The sequence below is a fragment of the Bombus huntii genome, chromosome 8 (genome assembly GCF_024542735.1).
Source record: "Bombus huntii isolate Logan2020A chromosome 8, iyBomHunt1.1, whole genome shotgun sequence".
NCBI lineage: Eukaryota > Metazoa > Arthropoda > Insecta > Hymenoptera > Apidae > Bombus > Bombus huntii.
The window spans coordinates 7,865,364-7,892,652 of NC_066245.1; the positions used below are offsets into that span (position 1 = coordinate 7,865,364).

Here is a 27,289-nt window from a genome sequence, read left to right on the forward strand (position 1 = left end):
TCCTCCGTACCACGGCGTGTTCGCGCCTGAAACTGGACGGGGACTGGAAGGTACGAGAGCCACGCAGATACAGCGGGAAAGAATTTTTCCAGGGGAGACGCCGGACGGAAGACGCGTTTGCGTTTCGTTCCGTGACGAAATTGTTCGCGCGATCCGATGGAAAATTCTGCTTCCCTTCTGAATATGTTTTCTATGTCTGTAAGAGAGGGAAAGAGAGCGTGAGAAAAAGGGACAGAGAGGAAGACGAGCTGGAAGAAAATTGCACGATGACAACCAGAGACAACCCTTTTCCATTTCTCTCCATTTTTTTATTTTTTTTTTTTCTCTTTTTTAAGTTCCCCCTTCTCCGTTTTTTGATACGTCCCATCGGAAAGTACCGTTCATTTTCTCCGGCGTAATTTTCTGCCTGCTAAAAGTGTGAACGCCGAGCTTCGCATTGTTCGGCCTTTCAACCGTTAAATTAATGATTCGAATTCGTTTCCCTGCGCGACTCGTCCGGGCTTAATCGCTCGAAACTGTTGCGTGGCAGAACGTAGGCGGCGAACATTCACAGCCTGTGCGATTCTCGATCGGCGAACATCAATCGGATTCGGTGATTTTCACTTAACGTCGGGACAAACGTTTGCCCCGTAACGCCACGGTAGATCGAATCGCGCCACTTAACGCGAATTCGCAGCGATCCAGTCGATCGATCGATTCACGCGGTCTGGATCTGAATCCCGCGAATGGAATATCAAGGACAAAACGTGTACGTGTTCCGCGAGTTCCTATTTCATTCTTTTTCATTTCTCCGGAAAGACAATAGAATATCAATCGCGTTACCAATCATGTTTATTAATCAAATGGCAATACGTTTCACAGAAACAATTCGCGATATTTCGTGTCAAGACTTATTTCGCGAGAGAGATGATTCGGGGAAAAAAGGCGAGAGGAAATTTATACGTTGCCTGTGTTATTTGGAATCGAAAATTGGACAGCGTGAGCTATGTTGGTAGATTCGATTGTTTGTTCTCTTGGGAAAAATGTAAACGGCACGCGTATTCCAACCTCACGGACCTTGTAAAAAATGTATCTTCGTTCGACGAATCGAACAGCCACTGGAGGACAATCGAGACGAGGAACGAAATGCAGAAATGAAATAACGGTTCGTTGGACGATTCCCTTTCCTAACGCTGCACCGCGATAAACGAACGTTCCCGATTAAAATGCAATTTCTTCGTGCTCGTAAAGATTTTAAAGCAGTCGCCGATCGAAAAAGAAGTTGTTAAACCGCGCGTCGTACGATTCTTGTCCGGATAGTATCGGTTTCTATCTATCGTTCCGTCTTGCTGGTCTCCCTTGTCTCTTTATCAATTTTCATCGTGACTCGGCTCGAACGTTATCTTCATCGTTGCGCGTATCCTACGAGCCGCGAGGGCAATGACGTTTCCGTGACACAGCTCGATACCGAGGAAAAAGAGGATCGAATCGGTGATGGTCGTCCGTGCGATGCGTCTCGTTGGTTCGTGACCTTGGGTACTCACGAGGCACGATCGCGAGTCTAGATATCGTGGTTTGCTCGATGGGACCGATAAAATTCCCGATCGGTCGGTTAACCAGTGGTAGAACTGGATCGACGCTCGACGGGGCCATCGTTTTATCCGGATCTAGACTCTCGTCGAACATACTCTTTCGATCGTCAGGTGAGCGCTGAGAGATCGTAAAGGGGCCGACCAGTGGACTCATTGTCAGTGGTATTTCCAATTGGCCCGTTGCGATCTCTTGCGAGGAAACCGGTTCGACGACCGGCTCTCTGACTTCGATCCTCTCTCTTTTTTCTCTCTTTCTCTCTCTTTCGTTGCTGCTTGTTCGCCTCCCGATTTCAGCCGCGAGTTACCTGTTGTCCCTTCCTCGTCTGCATCGCGGCTCTCGATCCTTTCTATCTCCTCTCCTCGTCCTACCTACACGGCGAACGTTCGCGTTCCACCTTCTTCGCGCCGGCTACTAGCTTCTACGTTGCATTTCAGTGTTTACGCGGCGGACGTACCGTGACTGCGATCGAAGGACGAGTACGCGCAATATTCTGCCACGGGTCTGCTGGTGCTTACCGAGGACGAAACGCTTGGACAGCCTGTAACGAACGTGTACTTATCGTCGAACCTTCGGGAGGCGAAAAGTTGAAAGAGATTCTTCTATTTGCAAGCTGTTGGAAGAAAATCAAAGAAATATCTTCGCGGTGAGCCAGCGAAAGGAGGGATTGAGCAGAGGTATACGGGATTTCTCGAGGCATGAAAATTTTGATTATGTTCCACCTTTGAGGCGGAACGAAAAATCGAGTCACGAAGAAGCATTTACTCGTGAAACTTCTCGCCTCCGGTCAATGTACAAACTTTTCCCCGGAACGTGAATAGACGTAACGTGTACCAACTAAAGGAGATCTTTTTTCTGCGTTTGAAAGAGGGATGGCATGAAACCTCGGCCAACGATCGACCACGCTTTGTTCCTTTCGTTTTCTTAGAGCATCTGCGAGATTCGTTCGGACCCTGCTTCGATTCCTTCTCGGAACAAAGAATACAGGCAACCACGATGGATGTTCTGTTCGACGTTCGGAGCGAAGGTACTTTGCCGAGGACCGCGCGTGCCAAGAAATCCGAGATTTAAAGACCTCTCGCGACCAGAGACGACTCTTTCGTCTTTTAATACCATTCTTCGAATATCGAACCTACCATTGACCCTTTTAACTTAGATGTGTATAGGATCCGTGTGATTTGGCGATTATTTGTACCTCAGTGTATTTGATTAATAATAGGAAGATAAATGTGCGCGATTTAGTGGATTTTCGCGAACGATCGCGATCCGATTCGTTCATCGTCGACTCGAAAGAATCATCCGGGAATCTCAGAGTCTCTGGCTGCTTCTGCCGCTATCTTCTTCGTGTGTTTTTCGTACAAGCGCCACAGGATTTCGACTGGCAGCAGAGAAGAAGAAGCTCCCTGCGAAGAGGTTCGTTTCTGTGGATCGGTGCTGCCAGGCCGTCGCAAGAAAGCGCTTAAAAGCTTGATTAATTGCGCTCGGAGGCAGCTCGGTGACCGGTGCACGCCAACCATGCATCGGTCGGGTTGTCCCGCTCGCTCTAGAAATAGCGGAGCGAACGTCGTTTCCTGTAAAAGGTCCGGTCCTGTGCCACGCCACCCTGCCCTACCGATAAGATATCGAGGACGTTGGCACTATTAGAGAAAAAGAGGAAGAAGCAGGAGGAGCGGCACTAAAAGTTGGTGGTGGAGGAGGCAGAGGAGCAGGAGGAGGAAGAAGAGCTGGAGTCAGAGGAAAACGATTATCCAGAGAAACGAAAACGCGAACGAGTAGTGGCCGAACAGTGGCCACGACAAACGTTGACAGAGAGAAAAACTCAGGATAGTGTGCCCGGGGATGGAAGGGCGGGAGGGTGGGTGGGAGAAGTCGAGTCAACACGGAGTGTTCACCGTTAGTATTTGACCGATCGCGATTCGGACAACATATACAACGGCGGTGGTGTGTGTGCGCGCGCGTTCTCCTATGCAACAATATCCGATATAAACAGAGTGTGTATTGTTCGGTGCGTGTCGTTAGAGAAGGTTAAACTCGATCTTTTCTGGATAGTCGGCGCTCCGCTGGCTCGGGCCCCGGAAACACGCATTCCGCCGGGGATTGCGTGCTCCTGCTGTTTCGTGTTCGATAGTCGTCGTTGTCGTTACACGTTTAACCAGAAGTATAAAGAAACTTCCTGTATAGCAGCGTATCGGGTTGACATCGTGTCACGTTAAACCGTTGTCGATTATTTTATGCGAGCTTTGGCGGCTCGCTTTGTTCGCGCGTGATGATCCGTCTCGAGATCGCGAGCTCGCGAGTGTATAATAGGTGCGGCCACGATCGTGAACAAACAACGCGGTTTCCTCGATGATTCCCCCGATTGTTCCGTTCGTTCTTCACGAGAAGAAGGGAATAGAGACTGTTCTGAATCGAGTTCTGTGCGGTTCGAGGGAAAACGGACGGACTCGAGAATACATCGAAATCTCGTATCCGGTATCAACGTTGATCGAATTAGATTAAGGTCAACGACGGGCCGCGTACAACAGGCCAGACGAAGGTCGCGAACACCATGGATTGGTGGCTGCGAGGACGGATTATCTACACCTACTCGTTATGGGTCGTCTTCAAGGCAGCGGCTGTTGGCGGTATTTTCGGTGAGTACTCGCACGTTCGTCCTATATATTACTTTTTATTTCTCTGTGCCTCTGACGCCTCTATCGTTCGCGGTGCGCCAGAAGGATTCGCCGCATGATAATCCGATGGCTTGAGGCACAGATCTCTGACATGCGATTACGTTATGTTCGAAATACCTTGTCCTTCGTCGAGTCGTCCTTGTTGTCGAGTATACGTGTCGTACAGCGCGCTCGCCCTTTTCTATCCCGTTTCCGTGAAAGGATTGCGGTGTTCGCGTTACAAAGAAACGGGAGACGCCTTTGTGACACAGTTATCCGCGAAATCGTTCGCTCGCGCCAAGCTTTTTAATTACTTTTTGCAAATTACACTTTCCCTTTATGCAAGCGAGAAACTAATTTCAATCCCCGAACGAACCCGAGCTCTCGCGAGCTTTGGGTTTCAACGTTCCTGAAAAATTCCCTGCGACGAATGACCCGCGTTTTTATGGATAATTAACCGTTTTGTTTTAAACCGTTTCTCTTCTGTGGATTTTTCTCACGACTACACGAAACCCAGTACAACATTGATCGAGTTTAAAACCGCTTTATCGACCAGCTATCCTTGAAACTGATATTGTTGTATTACAACAACAATAACGGCTTGGCTATATTGTTACGTTCAATCCGTGAGTAAACTTGAGCTGGCTTGTCACCAAGTTTTTCCGATAATTGGAGACGCGTCCAAAACTGAGGTTCGGCGTCCGCAACGCCGCGTTCCACAGGGATTTTTTCACGGTGACTCACGCAAGGCCCTGTTCGAAAAGACGGACGAGAAAATGCGGCGGTGGTGCACACATGGTATAAACGCATCAGAGAGCAGGGACGACGTTGTTGCATGAAACGCGACTCGAAATTACTTTAACCTTTTCATTGGCTTGTACAAGGCACAAAAGCCGGCGCCCGCTAGTCAATGACTTCGGCAACGTGTACACGGCCATGGTTAAATTGAACACGTAGCATTTTTTATGGATTACTTCCGGCACATTCTTCGCGCCACAAAAGAGTGGCATCGTATTGCGCGTGTAATTCACTGTTAGCGGTGGCGCCGCCTGCGAAATAAGAGAGCGAACGTTGAACGTAAATAAAAAGCTACCTTTTGTCCAAACGTGAAAACGTGCTCGAGAAACGCCAGTCGTTCGCGTTCGTATTCACGCTTTATTTCCGTCGTGCGGATTTTTTCTTTCGCTGTAGTTTTCCAAAGACGACGTTCGACTGGCGAAGGAACGTTTGATAAAATTCAACGGAAGATTCTCTTTGATCCTCTGGATCGTTTTATCTTCGACTACGGCTACGAATGATCAATCATTTATCATAACTTTCGATTCTTAGTATAACTATATCTTTGGTTCTAACTGCGCTTATGATGAACGATCCGCTATGCGAATATAGGTAGCTCGAACAAAGGGTAACCGTAACCTCATCAGCGGTAATGCCTCGTCTCGCATCTGATAAAGCTAACCGTAATGTACGTAACACGTTTGAATCCTCCAAAGCGCGAGAAGTTTCGAACGGAAGTCTGAACAAATTTTTGTTTGAAACACGTGGATCGTACTACGTTTGCATAAAATAATTTCGTAACAGAATATTCGGGCAAAGGACATTTCTCTTCGAAGGCGAAATTAATAAACGATAATTAAATTTTACGTGGCTTGTCCACGGTGAAACTATCGAAATTGTTATCGAAGCTACTCTCATTGAATCCAGGGCCTTGATAATCTACTATTATTTCTGGCCCTAGTGCACGAGCTTGCTCCCATATCCAGAGCCTTTAGAGTCACTAACTACCGCTTAACTTTTCGCGACAGCATTGCGTTCACCTGATCGAGCATATTTGTCAATCCGTAGGCGTTGGTTGCGTGGGTACGAGATCATATTACCGCCGAGTTAATCGCCAGCTTACCGCTCGAAATTAATTAGTAACCGCGGTGAACCGCGTTTCGTATGCTTCTAAATGCCTGTTGCCCGTTCCGTGGGACGATATACCGCAACACCGACCATATCTCCGCCAATCGTTTACCACATCGTGCGCGTGTTAAGAAAAATTCCCATATTATAAGACAATAGCTTTATCCTTTCTTCTCTTTTACAGCAATTCAGCAAACATTATTCTTCATTTTAACCTATCTTACGAAATAAAACTTAGCTTGTTTATAGTTGCCTAAGTCGCTTAAAGTTTTATTATTATCAAATTGAAGGAACAGACAAACAGAGAAAGTTAAAATGAAAAAGGTGGATAGAATTATTTACTCAAACGTAGAGGCAAGTTTAGCGATAAATATAATGGTGGCAAGTCTCTCGGTTAATTCTATGCAAACCAACTCTTGTATTATCTAATAGAACAAGCGATAGATTTACCGAAACAGCGATATATCTGTCGCTCAAGTTGAAACAATTTCCATCGAGGTGACGCCGTAAACGTCGCCAACTTGATTCCAGTTCTGAAGTCTACGAGCAGAAGAATTGAAAGTATGTTTCGATTAAAATACAATTTAGCCTGGATTCATAGTCTGGGAAATGAAATTAACATAAATTAGCATGAACGGCGTACGAGAGCCGTTCGTAGGTATTAAATTTTATTTAAGCAAGGGACGCGGAACTAATGTATATAGAATGTGCAATTATTAATGAACGCGACATCCGATGCATTCACACGTTCGTTCTTTGTCTTTTTACGATCAAATGCATTCCTGCCACCGCATCTACGTTCCAACGTTTCGCGAATTTCACTTGTCACGACTGATTTCACACATTCGACTTTGCTCGAACGTTGCCAAACGTAGGACGAAGTAGATGCTAATTCGAGACGAAACGTCTAATTTCTTTATTACACGTTTTTAGTATCGACTTCAAAGGTTGTAATTCGAAAGAATAGTAACTTTTTCCCGTATCTTTTCCTTCTTCTCCCTTCGTCGCGATTTCTCTCGTATTTTCATGAATAAAGAATTTTCAATTTGCACGACCCGAAGGGCTCTATGTGCGAAAGTGTGCGCCCGCTGAAGTTCTGAAAGATAGCCGTATTTTTACACGATAATCAATGTATGAATAGTAAAGCGGGAAAGTAAAGTTCGACGAAGAAGTCTCGGCTCGAGAGCAAACCAGGTCGAATCGATAATCGTTGCGTTCTTCCCCTGACGCATTAATCTTCTGGGAACGCACTCGATTCGGTCAGATAAACCGGGTTATTAAAATACAGTAACTTTTTGCCGTGCTCGATCGCTCGCGCGGATAAACTCCGTGGCCATTCGACTATCGAACCGATCGATGGTGTAATATTCACAAATCCACGAAAATCATTATTGTATTACGGTGCGACATCGTGCATCGGCTACGAATCGATGGTGGACGAACGTCATGGAACAGTTCTCCGATCATATTCGATTCGTTCGTGTCGCGTGTCATCCGTTCATCCGTGAATTTCCAAGTATAGAACAGTACATGAAAACGCATGAACAGTTTTAAAAAAAACAAAAAAAGAAAAAAAATGTCGATGCTTCCTGCCTTCCAATTTGTTATCTTTTTAATCGAACTATAGTTTTATCTATACTCTCGCGATTCTAACAGAAAAGGATTGTATCTATGCTGTCTCGTATATCGAGCTTTATGCAAATACTACGTCGCCATCGATCATCGATACCGGATAAAATATTTTCGATATCTCATCGACGTACTCGAGACACTGTTTTCATCTGTAACAGAACGAAGACGAGATACTACAACGAGTTGTAAATACGTCTCCGTCGCCGGAGGGAATCGCAGTAGGCCGGAATAGTAAACGTACTCGAGGGAGAACGAACGGACTATATTCTACAGACTTAAATCCGGCAATCGATTCGGGCGTCATTCGAGGAGACGCGCGTCGCGTCGTACCGTTTTGTTCTCCCGGCTTACACACGGACGTGGAAAAGAAAACTGGCTGGCTTCAACTATCTGTAGACGCGTTACTTTCGAAACGAGAGCTTCGAAAGGGATACGCTTACGTATATCCAGTTCGTTTTCCAACAGCCATCGTACTAAGATGTAAGACATAAGGCGCACATTTTTCAATTTGTAGCTGCGGTCGAGCTATTGGTCGCGCGAAAATTAAGGTTCCCTAAGAATCTCGAAACACGAATATCGAAGCAGCCGATGATTTATCGTAGATTAACGAGTAATTCATAGATCTTGATATCGCTCGTAATGCTCGGGTCACATTAGCCTGCTCCATCGGACAAGACACTAAGCGTTATCGACTATGTCATCGAGCCGGATATAGGAGGACACAGTCATGAGAGGGTGCAGTTGTGTCTTACGTGTGACGCACTATGAATCAATACCTGCGGAACTATTATGCTCAGTTCGCGGAAGTTGATCGCAACTTTCTTCGTCGATGGGAATGAAAATCGTTTTCGAGAATTTTAGTTTCATCCCATGAAGATATACTTGCGCGGGATATAAAATCCTAATAAATAAATTACCCATCTCTTCGAGGGACCATTCGGGTAAACGTTTGCTAGAGTACCATAAGAACCGTCAGGAAAACTTTATCGCGGCTTTGAGAACGACTTGGCAAGAGATCGGAGGGACATTAACTCTTATTGGCAACACGTTTTATTCCACTTCTCCGTGCAAAGTGTTTTAAACAAGCGAACCGTAGTTGAATATAAAATGCTTGTTTATCGCTGTTATATTACAAGTATGAGCAATTCTGGGGAAACAGGAACTTCCATTGAGGATCGTATCCCTGTTCGAAGATAAAGATCGTGCTTTTGATATTTCGTATAATGGAGACTCGAAACATCAACTTCCTCTTTATCCTTGGTGCACTTATGGCGTGAAGGAGAAAAGTTACTCGACCTTTTCTTTCCCCAACGAGAACACGATCTTATACATATGTACAGTCTAACTCGTTTTCAACGCATTAGCGCCCTCCTTTTTATTTTTCCACCTCAAATACCGTCAACAGATTATCTCGTTAATAAAATGGATAGTATCGCGTAGATTTGACAATCTAATTCGTACGTGCTAATTCTCGTGTCTTTCTTAACTGGTCTCGACGTGTAACTGCGATTCGTGTTTCGCGGCACTGAGAAAAGGTCCAAAGGTAAACGGTGTCATGCAGCGTGACGTTAATATGGCGATACGTCTTTATCCTGAAAATCATCGAGGCGCCAGGTATGCATTTAGCGACACGAACCCGGCACGGAATACACGTGTGTATATACGTCAAATAACGGAAGTGGCTGGTGGAACGTTCGCGTGTTAATTATCGCGAAGGTCCTACTTATGCTGGAGATACACCGTGGTCAAAATACGTCTCATTAACGCGTTTCTAAAGTCGTCTCCGTTATCCGTTACCTACTTCTTTTCTGCCAATATTTCCATAGTCGCTGATCTCGTCACCATCTTTAACACGTTCGCATAGGGCGCTAAATTTAAAGCACGCGTCTGTAGATCTTTCGCCATAGAGTACATGCAATACGAATAAGTGTACATGGACAGTGGGCGGAAGTGTTGGTATGTACGTAATTCGTAAAGAGATGAGGGATGAAAAGCTTGCGCAGAGGTATATACATTGCACACATACACCGAGAACTTTTGCGTAACAAATCTGGTTCAAGTGGTTTGACTTTAATGACATACCGGTTACCGATCAATTGTGAATCTCTGGAGAACCATGAAACGTACTTTATCCACGGCCCCGAGCCGCATATACGTCGTGAAAATACGTACGTGTTCCCTGAAAAATGGCACGCCATGTTACGAGTGGACCCTCTGACCTACTTGCAACTCCCCTTGCCGATCTAATGTTTCTCACCTTCTTCAGGTGCTACGCGATATATATATATATATATATGTATATATATATATATTTCGTGTAGATATATCTGTCGCTATTATTAACACCCGACAGAACGGACGGTTTAATGAACACTTACCAGTGAATATCCCGCTGAATGTAACGTCCTCGCGATTCGGTACGTACGAATGGGGTAAATGAACCGTACAGGAAGAAAGGTCGCATTCCGGAGATAGCGGTACGCGCCCTCTGAATTAGACCTAAGGTATGCGCGTGTAAACGTGTGCGAACGTGCTCCTGTTTGTGTGCACGCGTTCGTGTTCGTAAAACGGCTGTGCATACGAAGAATGCGCACACCTGACTCTCTATGTGCTCGTGTAGAACTGACTCGGGTTCACAGTTAGATGTGTTCGTTCGTGCACTTAATGATGCCGAGTTAATGCATGGGATTACGCGTGTGTGGGTACATATATATGTATATATATGTATGTATATATACCGCAAGAATTCGACCAGGAAAAACCGGGATGGCCGGATTTAGGGAGGGCGTACCGTGATCTTGTTATTAACAGGATGTGGAGTTTGTCATTTCCGAATTCTTCGGAAAACGTATCTCTGCTATTTTTGGCTTATCAACTTCGTTTCAATAATAACGAAGAGTACATCATCAAGATCGTCAAGTAGTTATGCGCTCAACGGAATCGATTGCGTACTATTGAATTAACGTTCAGACGCTTCGTGCGAAGGTAGCGCGAATCACCCGGCAGATAAGCAGGCTCGTTCGTAAACGACGCCAACTGCCAAAATGAGCAACGCACGTGTAATTACGTACGTGTCTAATCTCGATACTAGCGTTAATACCCTCTCCTCGCACGCGTACGCACACATGGTTAACAGGAATCATTAGATTTTGGCCTAACACTAGTAAGTACTTAGTACGAAGCAAGTAGAACCGTAAGGAGCCTGAGATTCATGAAACGTTCCATGCCACAAGGTGTATTCGAGCGTTACGTAGAAGCGTATTCAAAGCGAACAAAAGCGATCGCTTTTCGCGCGAGTAATAATTTTAATAATTATACATAATCAACGTCAACTTTGTCGCGAAACTATACTTTTATGCAGTAGGCTCGCTTTTGTCTAACAGAATCGATTGTTCAGTTGTCACTCGGAATTTGGTGACCAAATACGACTAAAAACTGATTATTATTATTATTCTAATTAAAACCTCAACAGAGGTCGGTCTGAAAACTAGTGTTCACTGGCTGAAGTTGGACAGTCGCGAAAATAAACTCGAAACGGTGAAAATTGTCGAGTGAGATTTTGTGACATTCGTTCACATTTAACAAGCTCACTGTCGCGAAAGACAAATTATGGATCCTGGCGCAGCATACTTTGCACAGTTACCGAGACTTTCCCAACTGATGGAGAACGATAGCATAGTGGGTTGTTACAATAACGCGCAACTGATGGCTCACGAGCACGCCTCTTGCTAGGGAACGTCAATCAGTTTATACGTATATGGGAAAAACGGGAGCAATTGTTTCATAAAACGTAAACACTAGAGTTCAAGAATTCCTACGTAGTGACCTACAACTCGGAAACAATATCCAAGGTGCAAAATATTCTAAAAACAATCGGTTGATTCACGCAGTTCGTAGACTGCGAGCATACCTTTCGTTCAAAAACACCAATCAGTTTCTATTCGAAGGCGCTGGAGCAAAAAGATCGAACGATCAAAGCGAAGCCAGAAACGACTAACAAGATGAGAAAGATGTTCAAAATGATAAATCAATCTGACATCATTGATACGTACCGGAGCTGTCAACGTAACCAAGGACAATCTATTCCGTCCGTCCTAAAAATTTCGACACTGTAGAATCGGGACGATTATTCGAAACGTCGCTCGTCAAACATTTGTCCAACGTAATGGCGTATCACGAGGAAACGCGACGGTAAAGGTGCCAGCCAGCTTCCACCAAAAATGTATCGTAGGATCATAACTCAAGTTCGATCACGAGGAAAGAATCCAGATCAAAGTTGCTCGGAAGCTCATCGCGTTTCCGTGAAGAGGAAGGTATCCCGGAACGTGGATACATCGATCCTACGTCTTGGAATCGAAAGCAGAGAGGAAACCCGAGGAAACGCTGAGAGAAGGAGGAGGAGGAGGAGAAGGAGGAGGAAAAGGAGAAGGAGAAGAGGCCACGACTCAGCGGCGGTTGCCGGTGCGTCTGCACAAGCAGATAGAAGGGCGAGAGAGTTAGGCTAGTCATCAGTATCGCCGAAATTGAATTTCTCGAGGGCGATTAGATGCGGCCGCGTATGGTAGGGTAAAATGCGAGAGTAGGGGTGAAACTCGGTGAAGGAAAGCAGAGGCCGACTGACGACGGGTTGGCAACGGTAGTGGAAAACTCGTCGAAGCAAGATAGAGGAAGTTCCGAGCGTCGACTGGGTAACGTAACTGCAGAGGGGTGCGAAACGGTAAAAGTTGGAAAGCGAAAATGTCCGCACGCCGGGAAAAATAGAGAAACACCAGATGGCCAGGCCGCGGAGAGAACAGGATGGAAATGAGTTGGTAATGGGCGAAATATGTATGTCATGGCTTGTGACAGTGAAGTATCGATTTGTGGTTACCGTATCGACGTGCGTATATTGATCTGCAGACGGATCGCGGCGCGTACCGGTAAGCTTGGCTTTTTGCTCAGACTGATATGCACGGACCAGGCTTGGTTTCACGTGCTCGCGAATATGCCCGCGTTTACATGGACGCGTGTATGGGCCGCTGGCTCATCTTTTCAGAGACTGCTTCGCGGTCCCATTTACACACGGAGAAATCGAATCGGTGGAACGCGTAGTATCGGCATCGGCCGCCATATTCCTATTGTGATCCCATTGTGATCATTTGATCAATAGACGCCAACTCCGCTGCATCGTTTTACAAGGCGTCACTGGTATCGACAGAACGCGATATCGTTCCCGATCTTCCATTCGATCCATCCATTTTTTGTCTTTATTTTTTCTTCTTTTCTTTTTTTTACCACGGGTAGATGGAATTTTGCCTACTGCGGCAGATCGTTTGGATTATAAATAGCTTTCAATGGAGATCGTTTGATAACGATTGTTTTTACACTGAGAATCGGTTGAAGGCTGGATGGTAGAGTTTTAGAGAAACGTTTGTTCGACTTCGCTTTGGGACGATCCTCCTTCGTGTTCGATCATCCTCACGAATTTTGAAGCGCCGATTGAAAGTTCCGCTGCCGCGTAGCCACTACGCTCGATCGGCCCAATCAATCGCGGCTTGGCCGTGAATTTATCGTATTCGTACTCGTCCTAATATCATTTCGCGCCGTTCGTGTTACTTTTGTCGGTGTGTGTGGCAAGAACTTTCTTGGCCAACTTCCCTGCCATTGATTTGCACACTTTACAAACGTCTACGGACAACGCGACGCAGACTAATTTACATTCAGAATTCGACATTCGGTGGAATTCCCATTAACACAGACGAGCGCGTGGTAACGCGACAAAACATGGGCGCACCCGAACGAGCTTCTTCCATCTGCAAGTTGTGCTTGCGGTGACGAAAAACGTCACTTAATACCGACCATCGTTTCTCGTAGCCAAAAAGTTAGATTAACATTACGAAACAAATAGCTTCGATTTCTTTCTATTTTCTGTCCCACTAAAATTTAAAATAGACGCGCAAAAGTAAGGATCCGGGGCGAACGTCGCAATTTTCTCTCGTTAAGGACCGACGAAATGGTGCTGCCGGTTCTTCTTTGACTTTTTGCGGTTCCACGGAAGTCCACTCTTCGTTAGTTCTGCTCGTTATTCGTTTAGAAGTTTTCGTCGACGATTTACGCGGGGAAATTTCCATTCGGGAAAAGAGGAGGGAGGACGAAAAGGAAGGACGCGGGGACGGGAAGCGAAATTGATGTACATTCCGTTGCTGACAGTGGTTTCTGTAACATTTTATTCGGAACAGCGAACACGAAACGTACAAATCATTTCTGCAGCTCGAAATCGGACCTCGTCCTTTCTGATTTACACGCACGTTGTTTTCCCTCTTTTTCCACTCTCTCCTCTTTCTTTCTTTCTTTACTCCGTCCATCGTGGAATGATCGTTGATTATCGAAGTTTATTGAAACGTCGTTCTAGTTACACGTAGCACGTTTCCCGCCCCCTCCCCCTTTATTTTTCTCTTTTCGTTGGATCCGGGCTATTCGTTGTTTCTACCAGACGCGGAACAATTTTACAGCGGCGCGGCGTCATCTGTTTTACCTCGTTCACTAGATACGGCTACTTGTAACTCTACAATTATCACGAAGACCATCGTAGCTCACGCCATAACGTGGGAACACCTTCGACGAGGAACAATGATAACGTCCGTGTTATTTACAGCGTGACAACCCGTGTTTCATCCCGTTTCCCTCTAGCTACTGTAATTGAACCAGCCATGGATTCGCGGTTTCTGCTCCCAGTATAACTAGTATAAACATCGTCAATTTGCTCCTCAGTCAGTGCTACCACGTGTGTTTTGACGCGATTCATTGACCGCGTGAAAAAACGTATTCGAAGTTTGGCTGATTTTTCGAGTGGCACATGACGTAGAATAAAAACATTTCCGCTGACTTTGGGGTTGGATAAGCGGATAGACTGAATGGCGCCATTAGAGATTGGTGGCGAAGCGAAATACATTTTCTTAATAGCATGTCCGAGTTCGAGTAGCTCGACCAGAAAAGTTGGCTTAAACCACGTGTCCAGTTACATGGTCGGTAGATTCATCGCGAATCTCGTCAGTTGCTAATGTTCATTCGTGAAACGTGTTTTGAAAATATGTAGGATAAAAAGTACGATATTATATAGCGGATTTATCCTACGTTTAGTCTCTCGATACCGGGTGACAAACTCTGTTCCTCTCGATTTCAATGAAATAGTATCTGAAGTATATCGATATTTCAATTTTATATTGATTTGTCAGAGATATGCCAGTTCTTGATAGATTCTCTAATGGGTTACAAAGCTTTAGTTCTTCGTCCCTTGCCGCTTTTTTCTCTTATTTATGCGACCTAATGCAATAATAATAGAATAATAGTACAAAGATAAATGTAGTAATATCTTTTATATACATAACGATACTTTAGAATAATATGTATTCCATAATCGCCTATTCCTAACGAAGAAATGGATCAAACAAAAAACAAAAAAGAAAAGAAAGAAAGCTAGAACCAGAAACTAACCTAAGTACAAGATTTACGTACTCTACCATTTAAATCAATTACTTAAGAAAAAAATCAGGAAAATCATTCTACATATGTGCATGATCTCTTCTAAGAGACACGTTAATCAACTCTATGTAACGAGAAGATTAAAATCAGTCGTTAACACGAATCGAAAGGTATAAAGTCTTATTATGTAGGATATAGCAGATCGTTGAACAACAATGTCGTGATGGAGCGTTTTCACTTCCTCTCTCACGATGTCTAATATTTCATCCGAAGAGCAATGGTTGTACCAGAACACTAGGATGCAAGCTTTCGACGATCATAATACCCTGAAATAGTCTTGCAACGCATGCTGTGAGAGGAAGGGAAGGGTGTAGAGGAAGGGGAACTGTGGCCACGAGCAGCCACAATGGAAACTTTGCCTATCGTAGACAAGTCATCGAAAGTCGGACTTGAAAAAGCCGAAAGTACGAGTCTCTCTAGAAAATCGCAGACCGCCAGCGGGTTTAAAAGATACCCCGGGGAAGCTTTCCTATTTGGAACACGAACGAGAACGCTTCCTACCGATAACAATCGGTAACGCTACTTTCACACACATTTTCATGAGTTTCGAATTTTCGAAGCGATTAAACGATTGAAAAAATCGCGTTGACTCTTCTGTTTTCAACCACTTCTCCGGGAAGTCGAACTTTGATTCGTCTCGAGATCGATAATCGCAGACTGTCTTAGGAAAGTTCGTTTCGAGGCGAGTTTATAGATCATCTTGTCTTCGTTGATTCAGGAAAGTCAAGCGAAACTTCCTGGAACGAGAGTTCAAATCCAAATCCTTGGGTAAAAAGAAAAACCAGTAGAAGGGTGATCTCGCAACCTCAAACTTGATGCTTCGTTATTTTGAATATCTCTTCGTTTCTTCTTCTTTTTTTTAATTATTTTCTTTATTATTTTATTATTATTTTCGTTGTCCGTCAGGCGGCCCAGACCGAACTCATCGATTATCGATTACTTCATTGCCTTTCTCTTCGACGCTTTTCATAAAATACTCGACGTGCTCCAGTCGTTACGAAGTAATACGTGTAGGTATAGGTGTATTTCGGTTTGTCTTGTGTGTACTTCGTTCTAATTAATATTTTTGTCAGAGAGCTCGTGTTCAGGTTGTCTCTGGTCCGACGTTTTACTCTCTAAAAAAATGATCAAAGGAAAATTTTCCCTCTAACAATAAGCTCCCTACGCGTCTGTGCTCGGCCATCATTATCGAACCTCCGCCTCAAAGCTGTTATTAGTTAGGTCCCATCAAGTAACATTCATGCGAGCCAAATTTTTTTAATCAGTCAGCCACTCCCAGGTGAATCTAAAAAAGATGACCAAATACTTCGACCGAGAACCGAACTTAATTACCGTGTTTTCATCGAACGAAACAAAGCTGTACCTTTCTCTCTCGTTTAATTTTCCATCCACTCCAGAGTATAGAGTAATACGCTGGAAAAGTTGATTCGCTAGGTTCAATTAGATCGGAAGAAGAGAAACAACAGAACGGAGAAACATGTTGATCGACATTATGATTTATACGGCTGGAAAAACAAAGAACGGGCTTAAACACTAACGAAGCGTTCTAAATTGATTTGATTACATCTGCTGGTGCGAAAGATTTTAATCAGCGCCGGCCAATTTTTATATCGGCCTAAAAATTTGAAGGATCGCAATTAATCGCGATAGGTAACGATTCATTTAGTTGCGCGATGTACTTCGTTCCCAGCCGCGAGCCGAATGCGTCTCGAGTTTCATGGAATATTCGAGCGCACTGGTATTGTAATTGTTGCAGTTATTTAAATTACAAATGCGCCATCCTCTCGTGACTTCTGACTACATATAATTTTTTATTGCACGCTACCTTGCAGTGTATTAACCCAGAGCCGTACGATTCAATATTTTTCAATACGATACACGCGCGTTACAGTTTATTGAATTGTTATTTCATGCTGCGCCATCGAAAATATTTACCCAATTTCCAGCGCGCAAGGATTCGTAATCAAACCCGCCCATGCTAATTACTAAAGGCGAGTCGTGTTCGATAATGAATCGTTCGCACATCGTTTTCCCCGCTACCTTTTCCAATTCCCGAGTTTGAATTTTCACGTACACGACGTGACGCTCGCGGGTACACGCGGAGACGAACTCTCGTCTTTTCCCTCTTTTTCCTACCATTAGACTAACAATTTTAACAATTAAAATATCACAGCGAGAGATACAACGATTCGATGTCACACGTGGTTGAGTCGCGTTCTCTTTTCCCTTCCCGTTTCGCTCGTTTAGAACGCGTTTAGAACGCGTTTAGAACGATACTCGACTAGAACTCTCGTTATCGAAACATTCAAACGAGTGAATGGTAGGAAAGAAAAGGGTGGAAAAGAAACGGAAAGAAAAAAGACACGGAACGAACCAGATAGGGGAAACGTTCGAGACAGGAAGAAAAAACGCATGCGCTAATTGGTTTCAAGTCTGTAACTCGCGCGATCCGCATTCCGCTGCGCTCGAACCCACTTTCTGTTCGCGTGGGAAAAGGCGAAGCGCATTGTACCTCGAGCCGGCCCGAGATCTCGTTCAAGTTGTTCTCGCAATTTGCTCTGGCTCTATCTTATTCTCTATTACGACGTAAAGTCAGTTTCGCACCCGTTTGTTTACGCCACTCGCGTGATATCGCGACAGTACCAAAAGACGTCAGGTAACCCACTTGGAAGTATAATAAAATTTCCCGACATACACACGTAGCCTCGTAGAAAGCCGCGCGATGGATCTATTAGACCTGGGAGACACGCGATGTAACGTGACTACTCAGCTGGACAAGAATTTTCTTGCTTCGCAGTTGGCTAGCACGGCTTATCTTTTACACCTATCGTGTCTCTCTACATTGATAGGCAGCGCGTCGCGACGCATACGGACGAGCTAACCAACGTAAATATCCGCCTTGTTTCTTTCGCGTCGATGCGATCGCGAGGAGCGGCAACCGGCTCTTAGTGTCAACAGGCCCTGCTCATTAATTACACGGAGCAGTTGGCTATCCTTGCGTTTCATTGAAATTCCAGAGACATCGACTTCGATAATTAATTACGGTCTTCTCTTCGTTTGTCGGACACGAGGCAGAAGGAGAGTCGACGGGAATTTCTCGAAACTTTTCAACTCTTCTCTCACGGTTTAAAGAGCGTGACTGTTACGAGGAAGGTTGGCGAAAGTCGCGAATCTACTTTTGCAAGGTGAATCTACCGTAAATAGATGGCAGACCGGCGTGGTTTACGAACTTCCGCGCGTCAATCGTAAAGCCACCTCGATCGCTATAGCCGCATCCGACACTATAAAATGTACTTAAACACGAGTATAACATAATGTTCGAACGCAACTCGTTCCGCCGTGGCTCGAGAATCTCGTGGTGCACGATGGTCGGAGGTTTTACGAGACTGTTAAATTTCCGAGTGCGGCGATTTCCCAACTCTCAGCGGAATCGAAATGTTTCGGTCGGATCGGTAGCGGGAACGAGTCGAGATTGAGGCTAGCTGATAGCAAGGGGTGGCTGGCGATGGGCGAAGGATCGCTGTGGTGGGTGGGTTGTGGAAGGTTATGGCTGGAGGTGCATCGTCGTGCTCGCCAATTGCAACGCTACCATCGCCACCACATTTCTGCTGCTGCCCCTGCTCTGGTGGTTCAATAAAAAGTGGCAAAAAAAAAGCGTTTTGACAGACGTGTTTGCCAAGTTCTCGCGCCGCATATGACTGTAATCCTGACGAATACGAGGTGCACAAAGCCGCGTGTTCACCGTTCGACGATTCACCACGACGAATCTCTTTTTAATCAAACGGTCGTTGTACCCCGGACAATCGCAACAAAGCCCTCTCGCGCAGACATCGCGCGTTCGTGCGATTTTTGCGTCGCTTAAGAAAAAAACCGCGTATATCGGTCGACGGGGATGTTTCGCGAGTCACGAAACAGCCGATAACACCGAGCTTCTCTCTCAGCTTTTTTCCCCTCTTCACCCCACTTTTTCCTCTCCCTTTCGCCGGACTGCCATCTCTTTCTCACTCTCTCGTACGCTGCATCTGTTTCGTCCTCGTGTTTTTCCTACTTTAATAACGATTCATATCTCACCGCTGGCCGTTCTCCGCGGTAATTTGCATGGACGACGAAGGAAATATTTCATGTGGAGAAGACGGAGCGGAAGTGGCTTTCCAACTAGGAAACGGGCGCAAGCGAGAAAAAGAAATCTCGTGCCTAAATTGCATCTCAAGACCGCAGGTATTCGCGATCGAAACGCTGGGAATTTCTGACGAGACGAGTGCTATTTAATGATGCACAAAGCGACCGATGAAAAGGCGAAACCGTCTCTCATTGACGGATCTCGCCGCGAGCCAACGGCCACCGAGACCGTCCAATATATCTATGGAATGAGTGTTTCTTCCCTTTTCGATGGTCTTGGGTATTTATTAGAGCTCCGTCATTTTCTGGAATTTAGAGACCTATTATTTTCCACAACTAGTCATTATACATATACAAGATCATTGCATAATACTTGTAAACTTTTATTTATATTAAGGTATTTATAGAAAGATACAAAATCTTATGAATAGCAATATATCTATCGTACCTTTCAATAATTCTTATCAGCGATTAAATTTTCCGTTAATCCATATTCCGATAATCGATCGTCTCGGTGATCGATGTTGATCGATGATAATCACGCTTCTACCGTATTTGGATTCTAACAACTAGTTCGTTAGTATTTTCCCTTTGGAATTTCGCGACTGAACCAACGACGTGTAATATCGTTTACAACGCAAGATTCTTGGCACGGTCGATGGGAATGATTAAACGCATACATAAATGCATACGTGTTTATCATAGCCATTGATTTCTCGATAATTCGATTACACGAGTGATTTGTTTCGCTACATGAATTCGACCAAAAAAAAAAAAAAAAATCTCATCCCGATGGAATAGTTAATTTATGTGGATACGAAATACCGAGTACCTAGGGCTATTAACCTGTGTTATTCATTCAGCTGACGCACGACTTCCTACTTCCAATGCTGCGCGATGCAAAAATTGAAAAGACCAAAAAAAAAAAAAAAAAAAAGGAAAAAGGAACGGACGTCCGCTAGAACCATGTTGGAACGTATTGTTCGAAAAAAATTACTTGACGTTCCCATTTTTGTTTGTCAAACGAACAGCGGCACGATCGGCGAAAAATGTCGGAACAGGTTTTCGGTGAAACGATCGACGGTTCGCTTATCATCTTTCTCCGTCGCGATAGATTTTTTACGAGGCGAAATAAACCATTACCAAGAACGCGAAGCAACTTTATGGGCAATCAAAACGCGGTGTTTGAACATCGCGAAATTCGCGACGCGGCAAATTACCGGCGAAACTTTTCGAGAGACAACTCCGAGCGTCTCTGAATAAAGTCGAAATTCAGAGGAATTCCTGAATACGAGCGTTACCTCGATCCGTCTCTCCGCCAACGGATACTTCACCCGTTTCGGTAAACGAGAAAACGCAATAGCGCCACAGCGATGGGTAATAATAAAAATAAGCAATTTCCGTCGCATCGGTGGATGCGCATGATACGAACTAATAGAAGCTAGCGTGGAAGCTGCGCGAGCTTTTAAGGCGAAATTTAAGAGCGATGTTTAGAAAATAAGGATTCCAGGAATGGATGTGTATATCAGAGAAACTAAGTGGCATTCCTACGAATACGTGTATACCTACGTTTATAGGGTGAGCTTTCTTAAAGTTGAATGGCTCGTGCCATGCAAGAATGCCAACGCGAGAGAAAGAGAGAGAGAGAGAGAGAGAGAGAGAGAACGGAGGTAGAGAATCGCGTGCGAGAGTTTAGTACGAGAAATAAGAATTACGTTTAAAAGGAAAACGTGCGCAGCAACGTTTACAGAAAGCTTCTGACGTTAGATAGAATTGAAAATTACACATTTATTCGTGGCCGCGAGGGTGGAAAATATTTTGCCAGTGCCGGCGAAAGAACTTTACGCGTGCAATAAATCGGGGACGTTTCGATAAAGCGATCGATCACGCGCCCTTTGGTCATCGCACGAGAATCGAAGAGACAATTAACGCTTCCCAGTCATCGAAAGTACGGAATTCGCGATTTCGATCAGCGATTCCCGGACGCTGGTATGAAGAATTCCAGCACGTAATAAACTCGATAATCGTCGCCCTTCTCTCTCCCCGCGGCAATTAGCGATCTAATTTCCAACGAAACGCGCGCGCGTTGTCCTCCGGCGATCGCTTTTAATCGCCTCGTATACATGATCGTTTCGTTCGGTGAACGTCCATTAGTCACGCTTGCACCTGACGATCCTTCGAGAATAGAGTTCGACAACGGACAAGAGAGATGTCAACGATGATCGATCTCTGGCTCGTGATCCCTCTCTGGTCCACGGGCTTCAACTACGCGATTCTGGTCACGACGATCAGACTGGAATAAGGCACTCTGCGGGCCATTCTCTCGTCGAAAATTACGCGCAGCTACAGGAATAAAAACGAATCGACGAATGTAGGGAGAGAAGAGGGCTGTATAAATTCGGTGGAGAACGTATAATGCGCTCCGGGTGGATATTCGGCAGGGAGGGTCAACAAAAATTTCCCCTCGAATATCTTATTACCTACGCGAATCAGTTTTCCCATGTCCATTTAGCGGATTGAAACAATGCGTTTACTTTCTTTTATTTTTTACCCTTTTCTCTCTTCCGTGTTATCCTTTCTTTTCCGCTTGGTGAATCGTCAAATATTTTAATAGTACAGAAAGTGCACAGTGAAAGCATTGAAACAATTATGGAAACTTTTTTTGTGAATATATAATATTGTACGGAACATGTGAAATTTCATTGGCATCGTAACGAGACACGACTATCACGATTATATCGATCAAATTTGGGACGAATCTGAAGATGTATCTAAAAGTTGCAAATTATCTGTTGCAATCATACACTTTGCAAACATCGTCAAAGTATCGGAACGGTTAATTATTTCCTATATTAGTAAATCAGAATATATTAATTTTTCTACGCTAACGATAAGCGTATATTTGTGATAAATACCTGTGGTATACATTTTCGGACTAGTTGCAAATCTTACCGATATCATCGCGATGAACGTGTCACATCTAAAGTTTCGTACAACGCTGATAACATATCCGTAAAAAATGGCGTTGGAATACTTTCGCGAGTCATTGCACATATAAGTCGTCAGCGAGAAGACTGAAATGAAATGTAATCGAAAGCTAGGAGGCAGACAGCCGGAAAAATCGTGCGCACACACATCTCCTTTTCTCTAGAGCGTATGCCGATATATCGCGTAATCCTGCGGATCACCGAGCTCCCCTATTGACGTCGCTTAACACAGGCCATTAATATTCAGACGAATCGAGGAGCATTCGATATTATCGAGCAACCGCGCGGTCAATAATTTAATATCATCGGCGCAATAACGCGACAGCGCTTTGGTCACGGAGTCATCGAAGAAGCCTGCGAGAGTAAAGGGGAACGTAATGGGACGCGTGGATGGATCCACTGGCATTAAGAGATTACTTATGTCCACTTGCACCGAGCAAACGCTTCTTAGGGACTTGTATGTGTCTGTATACGCTACACGACTACATTTATAACCGTGTTTGCATACACAGTCCCTTTGGTCCTTGCGGCTACCGCTCCCACGGCCACAAGTATTTGCATTTGCGGATTTGTCTTTCATCAGTTAGGTTTGTTGACCGATTTTTAACGAGTGTCGAGATTAGATTTCACGCAGCGTTGGAATTAACGAGATTTCGCCCGGGCAGGATTTTCCAAGGCGAAGTATCGACGGAACGCGAATAAAAAAAAGCAAATCCCATAACCGTTCCAACCTAAATTATCCTGTTCACCTTCAATCTTATATTCTTATATTGCTTTTTCCTGCGAGTTACGCTCGCGATATAAATTCTCCCAGAAATTTTTCCATTCCGTAACCACGTTCGTGCAATCCGACTTTTATTCTTATTCACGCGATACAAGGCTCAAAGGCGGAAGACGCGTCGTAACAAAGCAACGAAACAGCAGAGCAACAAATCACATAGATGCCAATAAAATCGACGATGCGCTAATAAAAATACAAAAGGGAACAGACATTGCTCGTTGGTGGTACATGGCCGTAGAAATGACCGTAGAAATGCCGGTAAAAATGACCGTAGAAACGTCCGAGTTAAGAGACGCATCGAATCGCGAAACATCGACCTGTATAATTTATATCGTTTACGCGGCCACGAAAAGTGACACGTTTGTATGTACATTCAGACGATTCGAAGGTATTCGAAGAGAACGACCGATGCTTGGGAAAACAGCCGAAACGCTTGGCAAGTCGGCAATTGATTTTCCATGCCATGTACGCTGTTGGAGATCTACCATGGTATTTCCGGAACCGCTGGTTCTGTCGATATAAGCGATTTGTTTCTACTTCCGGCCAACGTTCGAGAAATTGAGTTATTACACCTTAGAATGATTCGTCTACTATGTTTCACCGATCGTGATCGTACGTAATTTTGACTTTTGCTGTTCTTCGGATTCTCTGGTTCGCGTACAAATGATTCACTTTCCAGGGTTACCAGCGTGAAAGTATTATAATCGCGGCACGTTTCTGACACCTCTACAGTTATTTTAGGCAAAACGCAGGAGGATATCCTCGACGTCCGCAAACGGTTAATTTCCAACATTATGCATTCCTTGTTTGAACGCGATAGCTTGCACGTCGCGTCACATAGGACAGAGCGGAGCTATTGAATATCGATCGAGCTTCGTTTCCACGCCAGTGTATACAATCTCGCGACGCTAATCGATATCGTATTTCCGATAGCCAGGCGCCTGTATCGTTACCAGCCGAATTCCCCGTCACGATTCAATTCCGCGTTCGACGAAGAAGTTATAACGCGTCTCGTGATGTCTCATCGTAACAATCCGTTTTCCCTTGTGCATCGAAACCAACGAATCAACGTGCCACCATATAAACTAACTCCTTTTGACGCGTGCACGGTGTCACAGTTAAAATAGATTTCATCGAGTCGATTCGAATATCGACGTGGATTTACGGCCGAGTTTCGTCCAATGGTTTTTCGTCCACGAAAGTTTCGCTGTCTCGTAAAATCCGTGAGAATGGCCCATGCAGCTACATGCGTGCTAATTTCTAGGCGAGAAATAGAGAGTCCGTTCGTAGACCAATGCAAAATTGAAGGGCGAGCCGCGATGTATATTTCCAGCGGCGTTCCAACCAAATGCCGCACTGTTTACATTCGTATTACAGAACATTCTGTTAATTGCCGCTCGTAACCAGGATTCTCGAAATGAACAACCATCCCAAGCTAGCTTAAAGCCCCTTTAAATCGAAAGCTGCGGCTTTCCGACGATCGACGATTCCCTGCTATCCTCCGTTGTTTGAATTTTTGGTATCAGAGACTACCCCTGTCGTCTTTACGCTCTCTTTAGATACTTTTATTTCTCGCGCGTAGTGGAAATGGGTCGATGAAGAAACTGTGCTGAAGAGTTTAAGAGTCGTTATCTCGTTTCATGGACGTATTCTCGTCAATAGAAATACATATACGGATGTATAATTTGAAGATTAATTACACCTAGTCTTTAGCATAATTCTCGTTTGTATTTTATCTTTAATTTTTGCAAAACGTACTCACGTATGAATACGATAGAAGTAAAAACTAACGGATTAATCATTCCTTATTTCTAGTATAGTTTTTGTTTTTACTATACGTATAATTGTCGCAAAATATCCATAATTTTCTCTTGTAATCTTCATACCGATGCGATAGGAAATACGATTTCAAGATCAACCATGTCTCATCTTTTTATCACGATTCTCATTTTCACCCCGCTTTATCTATCTTTAATTATCACAACCTCCATATCTCTCGTATTTGATCGCACCATCTCGTCAGAGAGTTCGAGGTCGTAACATCTTATTTCACGTTAAGTAACCGTTAACCGAACCGTATTACCCTGTTCTCATTCCTTTCGTTCCCTGAACTGGACGATCGATGCATCGTACAGTCGAACAGTAATCCTTCTGTATTCGGCGAAAGATTTAATTGCATCACCACGACCGTCTTCTTTCTTCGGATGGAAACAAGAAGACGAGCACGGGCGAGGCGTGGTTCCTTTAATCAGAACGATCTGGCTGATTCTTAATTAGTTACCAGTCCAGCGTTCGTCGACCCACTAATAAAAGTGTTGGGGAAGTTTCGTCCGGGATGGATCGTAATGCGAAATTTCTTGAGGAGTGGCGAAATATCCGTGTCGTGGAACAGAGAGCTGGCAACGAAGTTCGACCGTCGAAAGTTGAAGGCGGAGATAGTTACAAGACGGTGGCAGAGGCCGGTTGAGAATATACTTCGGATTAAACGATTTCAATTTCCCCCGCTCGCTGAGAGAAAGAGAGAGAGAGAGAGAGAGAGGGAGAGAGAGAGAGAGAAAGAGGGTTGCGCAGCCAAATTTATGCGTCTATCTCTGACACTCCCTAGTCAAGGTAAATTGATCATTAGCAACGAAGGTATGGCAAAGGCGAGATTGCCGTGCACCTGTACGTTTTATCGATGTATAAACGGCGAAGATCGAGGGAGGCAGTTTCAATCTAAAGTCGTTGAACAGTCGCGTGGTAGATTGAACGACTAGCTTGCCCGGATAGCACGAGCTAGAAAAGGAAAGTCATCGAGGCCAATCTTCCGGTAGTAAAGTCACGTAAACCTCCTTGGAATATTCACAATCACTCGACAATGTAACCTGTTGTAGTTTCCCAATGAGAGTCAACAAATCTGCGTGGGCTGATTGCTGCGTCTTGTCCACTATTCTCAGGAACGTACGAAAAGTCAATAAATCGTGACTTTCGAATCGCGGATATTACCCACAAACTTACCCGGATTGGTATCGCGAAAAAGCAATCGGCATCGAAAAAGATTCTCGAGGGGAAGAAGATATCGATCGTTACGAAGTTAAATTATAATAGATTTGATAGCTTGGGGAAACTAACTTCAACAACGTTTACATTATCAACAACTTCGATTTTTGAAGCAGGAAAAAGGAGAAGGAGGTAGCAGGTACGGGAAGAGTGGAAGAAATATAAAGAAATTACATCAAGTATCTTCAGGTCAGTATCCACTGCACAGATCACATAACCGAAGTGTATCTGAAGCTACCCTCTTGAAACTTCTTTTCGCTATCTCGCTTGGGTCCCAGTTGCTGGTATTCGACGGTTTACCTCTCGTGAAAGCACGCTGGCCCTCTGGCCAGCTATAATATTAGTTTCGACAGACGAGCAGAGCGAAAGCGAGAAAGGATAAGACGTAGGGTGGAACGAGAGGAAGAGTCGTCGAGGCCGGCGAAAACGAGATACGTGAGGGAGTAGAAGAGGAAAGCTGGAGGAGGACGGTTGGAGAAGGTAGAGAGCGTAAGGGGGTTGAAAAGGGTGAAAAGAAAGAGTGGCTGAACGAAGAGAGAGCAGAACGAAGAGAGTAGAACGAAGCAAAAGAGAAGGTTCCGTACGTGACGACGGCGCTCGCAGTAAGGTGTTTCAGAAGTTGCAGATGTCTCTTGATTTATTGGCGCGACAGCTTCCGGAGACGAGCGGCATTCCGAAAATGGCGCCGGTACTGCTACGTCCGTGGAGGTAGCTGTTCCATTTCGGTGGCAAACTTATTCGTTACCGGTGTATCAACCGCAGGCGAACAGGAACAAAGGGTGACGAAGTAGTCGTCGAACGAAAGAACGAGACAGATCGATCGGTAATTTTTATTTCTGATCGGTGTGTGTTGGTCACGTTGCAGCGTAGTCACGCCTCGAATTAAGTCCTGAATAATTGACGAAGGGGACTGCCGCGCGTTAGTTACGGTACGTAAGCTTTGCCTCTCGAATCGTGTCCGTCGAACACGTTAATTAGAGTGATTCACGAGGCGAATTTACAACGACTGATAAATAGATGTCGTTTAACGAATGGAACGAAAGGATTATTTCTCTTGCCAAGCCGAAATACGTTTATCCTTATAA

At 44.6% G+C, this 27,289-nt stretch overlaps 1 protein-coding gene across 3 annotated transcripts in view; it reads left to right on the forward strand.

Moving 5' to 3' along the window:
- The first annotated feature begins 3,452 nt into the window (after window positions 1-3,452).
- Window positions 3,453-27,289, forward strand: part of LOC126869018 (tyrosine-protein phosphatase 99A-like) — a 419,963-nt gene continuing 396,126 nt past the window's right edge. For 2 of the 3 annotated variants that reach the window (XM_050625099.1, XM_050625100.1), the window contains exon 1: window positions 3,453-4,202. In XM_050625099.1, the coding sequence (XP_050481056.1) occupies window positions 4,118-4,202 (85 nt within the window). In that variant the 5' untranslated portion in view covers window positions 3,453-4,117. The remainder of the gene's footprint in view (window positions 4,203-27,289) is intronic. The other variant, XM_050625097.1, reaches the window with a different exon arrangement.